General features: G+C 43.9%; 1 protein-coding gene across 1 annotated transcript in view; it reads left to right on the top strand.

The window, feature by feature from the left end:
* The window catches only part of LOC308334842 (arf-GAP with coiled-coil, ANK repeat and PH domain-containing protein 3-like), a 118166-nt gene that overhangs the window by 42290 nt on the left and 64163 nt on the right, over nt 1–11713 (top strand). The window contains exon 2 of the mRNA XM_080791716.1: nt 3738–3795. Coding sequence (XP_080647842.1) covers nt 3738–3795 — 58 coding nt within the window. The remainder of the gene's footprint in view (nt 1–3737; nt 3796–11713) is intronic.

Genomic DNA, 11713 nt, shown 5'->3' with positions numbered 1-11713 from the left:
CGTAAACAGAAAACAAGTTGGAATAACGTGTTCCTTCCACGCGCTACGACGTCCAACCAGGGAAACTCCCCCCTGTCAGGTATAAAGGAGCAACTTGGACACTCAGGCATGAAGGAAGCATGAGTTCAAGTCCGTTGCTCTCCCCTTGTCCCCCATATATGGGGACTAGGTTGGTCTCCCCTTGTCCCCCATATATGGGGACTAGGTTGGTCTCCCCTTGTCCCCCATATATGGGGACTAGGTTGGTCTCCCCTTGTCCCCCATATATGGGGACTAGGTTGGTCTCCCCTTGTCCCCCCATATATGGGGACTAGGTTGGTCTCCCCTTGTCCCCCATATATGGGGACTAGGTTGGTCTCCCCTTGTCCCCCATATATGGGGACTAGGTTGGTCTCCCCTTGTCCCCCATATATGGGGACTAGGTTGGTCTCCCCATGTCCCCCATATATGGGGACTAGGTTGGTCTCCCCTTGTCCCCCATATATGGGGACTAGGTTGGTCTCCCCTTGTCCCCCATATATGGGGACCAGGTTGGCGGAGGGTGTGTAGAGCCCAGGATCACATTAGATGATTGACACAGGGGTGAAAAATGGGTTACAAAATCGTGGGATAAAAAATATATATATATAAAAAAAAAAAAAAAAAAACAGGAAACAGGCTCCTGCCCCTATGGGCCTCATCATGGCTCAACAAGGCTTATACTTGCTTGTTTCTCTCGAAACAATCTGTCAACACTGGCTCCTCCATGCAGCCCACGACATGCAGGGCGTGTCGTTGGAGCGTTCAGCTGATACTGGGGGAGGAGACGCGCGGCTCGGCTGACAGAATGTGTTTTCTGTTTGGAGAAGGTATTTATTCCGTGTTGTGAAACGTCTCCTCCAGTCCGGGTCGCTTCCCTTAGTTTCCGATATACTGGCTTTGATTATCTTTATTGTTGCCAAGCAGTCGGTACAAAGACAGGGCCTAGTGAGAGAGAGAGAACATGATTCATGGAATCAGCAGTGGGATTAACCCACAAATGTCTTCTAAATCCTGACAGTTTTCTGAAATGTTTCTATGTCAGTTGGTGCTCAACCTTTTTCATGTCAAGGAGCCCCAGAATTATCTGTAATTGGCCACCGACCCCCATCTGAAAATATGTAGTTAATATTTGAGTTGAAATCGTTCGCTCTGAAAGAATATATATTCAAAGATATTCAAAGATTGCGATTTTTTCAAAAATTGCAGATCTACAAGCTTGTGCTTAAAACACCAGAAGCTTCAGAAAACACCAGAGGCTGATGACAAATACAACAGGAACACATAGTTCTGACAACAGGAACACATAGTTCTGACAACAGGAACACATAGTTCTGTTCATACTCACTACAACCACCCAAAACAACATCACACCACGGTGGTGGGCGACTCACCACCGCTCACCCAAACACACCTCTCTCTGTATCTACATATACAGTAACCACTGTTTTGGTGGTCACCTTATTATCACATAACTGGAGTATTAATAGGCTTTTAGACGCCATCATATTGTAGCACTTTATAGTTCACATGTTATATAATATAGTACAGTATGTATAGTTCACATACAGTAGATACTCCACTGTTACGTTCTTAGTTTATACACGATTCCTGATAACTACTTTTTATATTATGTGATGTATTGCCATGCTTTTGTTTTTGCTTAATGTAAATCGCTCTGGATTATTAAGAGCGTCTGATAAATGCCTAAATATTATGCCTGATATTATAAACACGTCAGGTATTTTAGTTTTTAGTTTAGTTTATTCACAACAATACAAAAGGTGAGAAAATAAACCCATTGAGGGCTTTATGTGGTTCTCACCAAAGTATAATATACAAATAGTAAGGAGACAAAGTAATCAAACATACAGTAGGTATTGAAAATAACAAAAACAAATACATATTTTGACACTTGTGAAGTGTGTGTGTGTGTGTGTGTGTGTGTGTGTGTGTGTGTGTGTGTGTGTGTGTGTGTGTGCGCACGTGTGTGTGCTCGTCTCCTCGGCCTCATCCATTGATTTCTTTTTTTTACAACGAGGTCACAACTACTAATCTTCGCTTCCCGTCAATGTGGTCATCCAGTTTATTGACCCTCTGTATGAGGTGGTGGATGAATATATATATATATATATATATATATATATATATATATATATATATATATATTTATATATATTATAGCCTGATCGATAGCACACATGCTTCACTTGATATGTGAGTGCGTGATCTGGTAGCCGTGTTTAAACACGGAGGTATAATTGGTTATTTATTTGCGATTTATGCAGTTTCTTTTCTTATAAGGTTTTGAATTAATTATCTCTATGTTGAGTTGAATTGAATGTTCTGGGGGCGGGAGGGAACGCCTTTTGGTGTTAGCGTCATGTTATGCTTTATAGCTATTGAAAAATAGCAGATCTACAAGCTCGTAGCGCGCCGCCGAGTGGCACGCTACGAGCTTGTAGGTCTGCTGTTTTTATTTTTATCGAAGAACGACTGACATATAGAAACGTAGCTTTTTCAGAAAACTTACAGGATGTAAGAAGACATTTTTAGAATCTGATCTCAGGTCAGAATGGGATAAGGTTTGAATTAATTATCTCTATGTTGAGTCTTTGCTCTTCCTACATGATGCTTCCTTCCTTCCTTCCTCCCTTCCTTGTATCCTCTGTCCTACAAGCAGCATCTCTCCTTTCCCCTTATCTTTTCATTTCCTAAATGTCTCTATAGTGCACAAACAAACCCTCCCCCCGTTCAACTCCAACATTATTGGGGGTGCGACATTTTTCCCTCTCACTCAACAGTCAACAAATCCTGCACTCAAATCCAAAGAGGAAGTCTTGACTGTAATAAAATAGCATGTGTGTAGATCATAATGTGTCATAACTAACGGATCATAATGTGTCATAACTAACGGATCATAATGTGTCATAACTAACAGATCATAATTTGTCATAACTAAAGGGTCCCACACGCCGCATGTCAAAACTGCCGCCTCCGTTCTTTTCAATGAACCTGTCCCACACCGCCGGCGACAGACACGCGTTCACGCCTCCTCGCCTGACGCTCCGATACGCCACCGTTCTGTTTTCCAGGCGTTGCCGTGTCGCTGCGCACCCGGTGTGTTGTTGGTCTTAACAGATCATAATCTGTCATAAATAACTGTCACGACTGAACAGAAGATAGAACCCAAGCGCAGAGCCACAAGCAGAGAGTTCAAATTAACTTATTTATTAAATCCAAACAAGGGTAAAGCTTACACAAAATGACAAAGGTTGCAAGCAAAAACTAAACTGTTCAAACTTAAAGCAGGGATGCAAAACAGTTCAAAGAGTCCAAAAAGCCAACCTTACACGAAGCGTAATGTCCAAAATACCAAGGCACATGACGAAGACAGAACTGCAAGGAAAACATCTCAGGAACAGAGTGTATGTACTGGAACAGAATGTATGTACTGGCAATGTTTGTGTGGAATGAGTCCAGTCCGGGGAGCAGGATGATTGGAGAAGTGTCCTCAGGTGTGAAAGGGGCATGGCACTGTGGGGATAATGAGAGTGTGAGCAGGTGTGTGTCAAGGACTGAGAGAAGCATGTAAATGTGGGAGTGGCTGACAAGGAAACATGGTCTGTAGGGAGACAGACCATGACATAACTAACAGTAACAGATCATAATTTGTCATGAATAACTAACAGTATGTCTTCTTGTGTTTCCATCTTCAGGGCCGGCATCGACGAAGTGGAGACGGACGTGGTGGAGATCGAAGCGAAGCTTGATAAGGTGAGTGACGGCCAAGCTACACCAGGCAATTTTACGCGCGTGCGTATGCGTTTACTGCGCGCGTACAGTGCGTTTGGATAGGACCAATATATGTATCAATGATACCAGCTACACCAGACGCACGGATACCGCGGGCCATCCTACGCGTGCTCTAAAAATAGGATCGGTTCTAAATTTTTTACGTGCGTATAATGCCCCCATGCGCGCGTATCTATATATCCTCCCGGAAGGTCCCGCCACAAACCTGCCGCGCGTCTGACAGATCGATGTAGCCGGGGCATTTGGCTTACGCACGCACGGTGTGCGTGTGCGTGTGAGTGTGTGTGTGCGTGCGTGCGTGCGTGCGTGCGTGCGTGCGTGCGTGCGTGCGTGCGTGCGTGCGTGTGTGCGTGCGTGCGTGCGTGTGCGTGCATGCGTGTGCGTGCAGTGTGCAGTGCAAATATGTGGCTAATTGACCTTCAGTTAATGGGATCCTTCACCCCCATCAACCCCCTGTCAGTTGCTCAGCCTCCCTGTGAGTGACGTGAAGACTTGACATCATGGATAATCTCTCTCTGTTTTGTGTTGCATTGCATTCATGGTGAACGGAGAATAATATAAATATAAATAAAAACAAAACACTGAAGGAGGTGAAGAAAATATAGGGGGTCATATTGTAGGTTAATAAGATTTCTGACTCCTTTTTCCCACTGAGAAAATGCCTACAAATGCCTTCTAAATCTTGACAGTTTTCTTGAAAAACCCATGTATTTTATGTCAGTGGTTCTCAAACATTTTCATGTCAAGGACCCCCAAAAATATATGCAAATGGTAATACGTGGTTCCAGGGACCCTCCCTCCCCAGAAGCAAAGATTTGAGAGAAAAAGGTTCGCTCTGAAAGACGCTATTTTTCACGACCGTCTTCACGTTCCCATGTCTCTGACTGTTAGCGAGCCATTTATTTTACTGTTTTCATGAATTAAACACAAAATAGCTTGTACAGTACGTAGACTAGAGGCTATAGGAATCTGATTACTGCCTCTTATATAAAACATGCACGGTGTACGGCCCTGTAAAGCACTTTGGATAAAAGCTCTACCACCTTAATGTGATGTCGGGTTTCCACCGGGCCGGGTCGCCCCGGGCTGGGCCGGGTCACCCCGGGCTGGGCCCGTGGGTCGCCCCGGGCTGGGCCCGTAGGGCGCCCCGCGGCGTCAACAGAACACACTCCTGAATAAAACACTACAGGCACGTCATGTTTCACTTCCTCTGAGAGAGGAGAGAGAGGCAAAGATTTACATCAGATTAAGAGAGATCTCTCTCTCTCTTTGGGTCTCTCTCTCTCTCTCTCTCTCTCTCTCTGTCTCTCTCTCTCTCTCTCTCTCATATCACGTAAAGGTCAAAGCTTCCCCGAGGTGGTTCCAAGCTAAGCAGTGCTTAGTGCTGCCGGCGAGGAGGGAGGATGTTGTCATGGCATACAGTAGGGCCTACTGTAGTAGGCTATAATACAGTAGGGCCTACTGTAGTAGGCTATAATACAGTAGGGCCTACTGTAGTAGGCTATAATACAGTAGGGCCTACTGTAGTAGGCTATAATAGCCTGCAGGTGTGTCCCGTTGTCATGGTATACAGTAGGCTATAATACAGTAGGCTATAATACAGTAGGCTATAATGTGTTTTAAAGAAAGTGTTTATGTTTTACACATGCTGCATAGACGCGTCACCATGGGAACCAATGTCACCGTCACCAACGGATGTTTGTTTAACGATTTTGACAGCTATGACGACGGGGTCATGGCCGCCGTACTTCCGCCTAGCGGTCCTGAAAACCGTCACTGCTTAAAGTCCCAGTCCCAGGGCCTTGGACTGGCTTTAAACTGATAGTGAAATAAGTGAAGTGAGTTTGTTGCCAGTTAAAACCGAGCCCCAAAAGAAGCCACTAAGCCACATGAGCACTTAATGTTCAACATCTACAAGCTCACAATGTTGCTGTTTTCAAAAGGAAAATCTTGAAATAAAATGCATGCGTATTTGGAAGAGTTTTGAAACTTTTCTAACAACACAAACCTGGATCCCCCCCCCCCCCCCTGGCACAAAACATTTCAGATGTTGGGATCCATTACATGAACATATTTGTTAACCATTGGTTTAAATAATAATAATAAAAATTGGAAGCAAGCCCAAATAAGCAACTACACTTTAGTTTAGAGACAACAAGCCCCCACTAACCGCAACAAGCCAAAGTGACTTTAATTAAACAGAAAAGTCGCTTATAACAAGCAGACGTGGCAACGACTGGAGGGAAACGTCAGCGGGACACCCGATGCTAATAAATGGTCCGGGGCCGCGCGGCGTTATACCGCCGCGGCTAATTGCTTTACGAGCAGCAGCTTGTGAATAACGTGTGGGGTGGCTGGCCGTGTCTAACGCCATCCATGGGAGACTTTGAAGTCCTATGAAGATATTGGCTCTCCAGCCGTGCTGGAAATGAGCATGACAGTCACAGCACACCTAGCCATTGATAGAAGATTTGAGGACGGATGGAATCACATTAGAAATATTATCCGTTGTGCTGATTTTGATTAGACTGAGTTTTGTCAGATGAAATGGAACAAAAACTAAACGATTCAAAGTATAAATTACATTGTCCTGTGTTAATATAGCTGAATAGAATGGGGCAGATCTACCCTTTTGGTGTTTTAAGCATTATGTTATACTTTAGCTATTGAAAAATAGAAGATATACAAGCTTGTATGTCTGCTATTTTTGAAAAATCGTGCCTCAAGTCTTTGAATATATATTCTTTCAGAGTTTCATATATTTATTACATATAGTTTTTGGGGTCCTTGACATGAAATATTGAGAACCACTGATACAGAAACATGAGGTGTTTTTTTGTGTGTCAGCCACATGAATCACCCTTTATGTTATGTTATGTTATGCGCCGCTCTTCCTTTTTTATTTAATTAGCTAAAGAATTGCCTATTGTCTGTTTTTCTTCCCTTTGATGTCTTCATGTTATTCCTCTCATCTCCTCGTGCGCTTGTTGTGAGCTATATATATATATTTATATATATATATATATATTTATATATATATATATATATTTATATATATATATATATATATATATATATATATATATATATATATATATATATATTTATATATATAGCTCTGCTGTCGGCAGGAAACCTCATAACTCCAAAATGTTTATTTTTCAGGAAATTAAGAAAAGCTTATATATTTTTTTACAACAAAGCAATACAGCCTCATCAAAGTTGGTGTTGTGACTTTATATATTGTCAATTAGTTCCATGAGAGGGAGAGAGGTGGTGGAGTTAGTTGCTTTAATAATAACAGACATTTTGAGGGTCCAATGGAGTTAAGAGGTTTTGTCCCAAAGCACTTTTTACTAATTTCCATTGGTTCGATATTTTCTAAACAACACACAGACGTAAAGGGTGTTCAATAGAACTGATTCATGAAACAACACACAGACGTAAAGGGTGTTCAATATAGCACTGATTTATGGAACAACACACAGACGTAAAGGGTGTTCAATAGCACTGATTTATGAAACAACACACAGACGTAAAGGGTGTTCAATAGCACTGATTCATGAAACAACACACAGACGTAAAGGGTGTTCAATAGCACTGATTTATGAAACAACACACAGACGTAAAGGGTGTTCAATAGCACTGATTTATGAAACAACACACAGACGTAAAGGGTGTTCAATATAGCACTGATTTATGGAACAACACACAGACGTAAAGGGTGTTCAATAGCACTGATTTATGAAACAACACACAGACGTAAAGGGTGTTCAATAGCACTGATTTATGGAACAACACACAGACGTAAAGGGTGTTCAATATAGCACTGATTTATGAAACAACACACAGACGTAAAGGGTGTTCAGTAGCACTGATTTATGAAACAACACACAGATGTAAAGGGTGTTCAATAGCACTGATTCATGAAACAACACACAGACGTAAAGGGTGTTCAATAGCACTGATTTATGAAACAACACACAGACGTGAAGGGTGTTCAATATAGCACTGATTTATGAAACAACACACAGACGTAAAGGGTGTTCAATAGCACTGATTTATGAAACAACACACAGACGTAAAGGGTGTTCAATATAGCACTGATTTATGAAACAACACACAGACGTAAAGGGTGTTCAATAGCACTGATTTATGAAACGACACACAGACGTAAAGGGTGTTCAATATAGCACTGATTTATGCCAAAAAGAAAATCTAAAATGGAGTTATGAGTTATGACAGCAACGGTATTATGCGTCTGGTCTCGTGTCGTTCCACAGGGGAATATGATCATGGTGCCTTTCCTTCATGCTACTGATATGATGCTAATACATGAAACAGAAGCTCATCCTCCTCGTATGCATGCAGTCATATAGAGGTCATGCTGCCTGTTTCACATTCTCTCACACACACTGTCACACACACACACACACACACACACACACACACACACTGTGGAGCCTTCAGAACGCAGCATGAGGCGGTGTTGCGCGGCGCTCCTTACATTCTAATCAATCGTTCCGTGATAAACAACCCGCCGCACTCAGACCAACGTGACATTTTATGTTCACGCGGTAATTAATCTCAGTTAGCAATGGGGTCACGTACTGTACTGTACTGTACTGTATGCCTCCTCTCCCCCCCCCCCCTCTCCCCCTCCCCTACTGTTGCTGTTGCGGTTCAGCAGATGACACACCGTGACATGCCGACCATATGCACCCCCTTTGCCCCCATCTGACCTCACACCCACCCACCCCACACCGCCCCCCCACCTGCCCTCCTTTGAACTGGGAGGCCTCATGGCCTTGAAGGCTTGACCCTGTGAGGGGTCGCTGGGTGAGAGAGGGAGGGAGGGAGGGAGGGAGGGTCTCCATTAGGGTGATTGGATGAGTTCAACCAGGTCCTTTTTCATTGGCTCCCCGGCGTCTGATGATGAGGATCTGGGCTGTTTCTGCCGCGCTGTGGAGATCTATACATACAAGCTCACAGCGCGGCTACGAGTTGTAGGTCTGCTATTTTTGAAAAATTGTGAAAGTGTAGTCGTGCAAATCTTTGAATATATATTCTTTCAGAGGGAACGTTTTTAACTCAAATCTTTGCTTCATGTGGAGGGTCCCTGGAACAACACATTTCCAGATGGGGGTCGGTGGCCGATTACATATAAGCATTCTGGGGGTTCTTGACATGAAATAGTTTGAAGAACGACTGATACAGAAACATGAGGTTTTTCAGAAAGACATTTTTTTTTATTTCGACGTCCGGCCTAAATGGGTTAAGTAAATGCATTTAGTTAATGTCCACCACTGTTAGGGCTGTATTTTGCGTGTCTTAATTAAGTACCAGATCTTATTCCCTATAACTTGAGTAAACTCAAGACCTGGAGGCGTGATCAATGCTCTTTGGCCACTCAGAATAGCCAAATGGCATTGATCACGCCTCCAGGTCTTTAGTTTACTCAAGTTATATAGGGAATAAGATCTGGTACTTAAGACACGCAAAATACAGCCCCTGGTGTCTGGTCTCTGGTGCAACATGGAGGACAGTTTGCCATAAAGCGGCGGTATGAGGTGATCCTGCATCACCTCATAGCGCCATGAGGTGATCCTGCATCACCTCATACGGCCATGAGGTGATCCTGCATCACCTCATACGGCCATGAGGTGATCCTGCATCACCTCATACTGCCATGAGGTGATCCTGTATCACCTCATACGGCCATGAGGTGATCCTGCATCACCTCATACGGCCATGAGGTGATCCTGCATCACCTCATAGCGCCATGAGGTGATCCTGCATCCCCTCATAGCGCCATGAGGTGATCCTGCATCACCTCATAGCGCCATGAGGTGATCCTGCATCACCTCATAGCGCCATGAGGTGATCCTGCATCACCTCATACGGCCATGAGGTGATCCTGCATCACCTCATACGGCCATGAGGTGATCCTGCATCACCTCATAGCGCCATGAGGTGATCCTGCATCCCCTCATAGCGCCATGAGGTGATCCTGCATCACCTCATACGGCCATGAGGTGATCCTGCATCACCTCATACCGCCATTCCTTCATCCTTGGGAACTGCTGGATAATTGCAGGCTTTCCGCGGCTCTCCGCGCTGCCTCTGGCTCTCTAGTCAGTGTTGCCATGTCCTCTTGTTGTAAGCGACTTTGGGCGTCTTTCCTTTAATGAAAGGTCGCTTGTGTTGTATAGCTTTGGCCGGGCTGGTGTTTTTTTTTTTTTGGGGGGGGGGGGGGGGGGGAAACTTGTTCAATGGCTCTCAAACTTTCTAAAAAGTGGAGGAACCCTAAATGAATGTGTACGGTATTTGAACCCTAAATGAATGTGTACGGTATTTGAACCCTAAATGAATGTGTACGGTATTTGAACCCTAAATGACGTAGCGCGCCACTCGGTGGCGCGCTACGAGCTTGTAGATCTGCTATTTAGGACGGCCCAGTGTGTTTCTATAGAGCCTGGAGTTAGAAGACAATCCCATCTCTTCAAGTATAGGTCTATGTCAGGTCTCCTGTTACAGGCCTAATGGCGTATTTTTTTATGGTATTGTATTTTATGTTGTATACTGTATATTATGTAATCTGCCTTGTAAGGATCTGGAGTGTATTAGACAGTTTGGTATTGACTGCAAACCTGTCATGTCGGTTTATTTCCATATTGTTTATGTAAAGTGTAAAAAAAAGTGTCCTGTAAGTCCATAATAATTATGGGCTGGGCTTCATCGGAAAGCATGACACTTAACCCATTCTGACCTGAGATCAGATTCATACGAGGTTTCCGCACTGGACACACACTGGTCTGATTATAACCCATTCTGACCTGAGATCAGATTCTAAAAAAATGTCAGTCGCTCTTCGATTTTTCAAAAAATAGCAGACCTACAAGCTCGTAGCGCGCCACTCTGTGGCGCGCTACGAGCTTGTAGATCTGCTATTTTTCAATAGCTAAAGCATAACATGATGCCAACGACAAAATGGGTTCCCGTTCATAATGGGTTAAATAAAGAATCAATCACTTACTGCTCAATTTGACATGGCCTTTACAGGTAATAAGTTGCTTCTTTTAGGCTCGTTTTCCATTTGGCTTATTTCTCTCACAAAACCTTAAACCTCTGCATGGCGACTGCGCCTCTAACCCGCGGTCCCACGGAGGGAGCTGCGTCAGGGGAGTGGCGATCACAGTGTCTCTCATTAAAGTACAGTAACCAGTACAGTACAGTACAGTGGGAAAGTAGCGGTTCGGCTGCAGCGCCCATGGTGCCAATTAACCCATTCTGACCGGGAACCCGTTTTGGTGTCAGCATCATGTTATGCTTTAGCTATTGAAAAATAGCAGATCTACAAGCTCGTAGCGCGCCACCGAGTGGCGCGCTACGAGCTTGTAGGTCTGCTATTTTTGAAAAATCGAAGAATGACTGACATTTTTAGAATCTGATCTCAGGTCAGAATGGGTTGATCAGACCAGTGTGTGTGTGTCCGGTGGAAACCTCGTATAAATCTGATCTCAGGTCAGAATGGGTTAAAAGCACATGTGTGCCCCGTCCCCTGGCCTGGCATGGCTGATGGCACGTTTGTACGGTGGTTCTTACTACTTAACCCATTCTGACCTGAGATCAGATTCATACGAGGTTTCCACTGGGACACACACACTGGTCTGATGAACCCATTCTGACCTGAGATCAGATTCTAAAAAATGTCAGTCGTTCTTCGATTTTTCTAAAATAGCAGACCTACAAGCTCGTAGTGCGCCACTCGGTGGCGCGCTATGAGCTTGTAGATCTGCTATTTTTCAATAGCTAAAGCATAACATGATGCTGACACCAGAATGGGTTCCCGTTCAGAATGGGTTAATACCGTTTATCC

This window comes from Protomyctophum bolini (genome assembly GCF_963924005.1).
Source record: "Protomyctophum bolini genome assembly, chromosome: 2".
In the NCBI taxonomy this organism is placed as follows: domain Eukaryota; kingdom Metazoa; phylum Chordata; class Actinopteri; order Myctophiformes; family Myctophidae; genus Protomyctophum; species Protomyctophum bolini.
The sequence above is the reverse complement of the archived record's forward strand: the minus strand, read 5'-3'. Positions and strand labels throughout refer to the sequence as shown.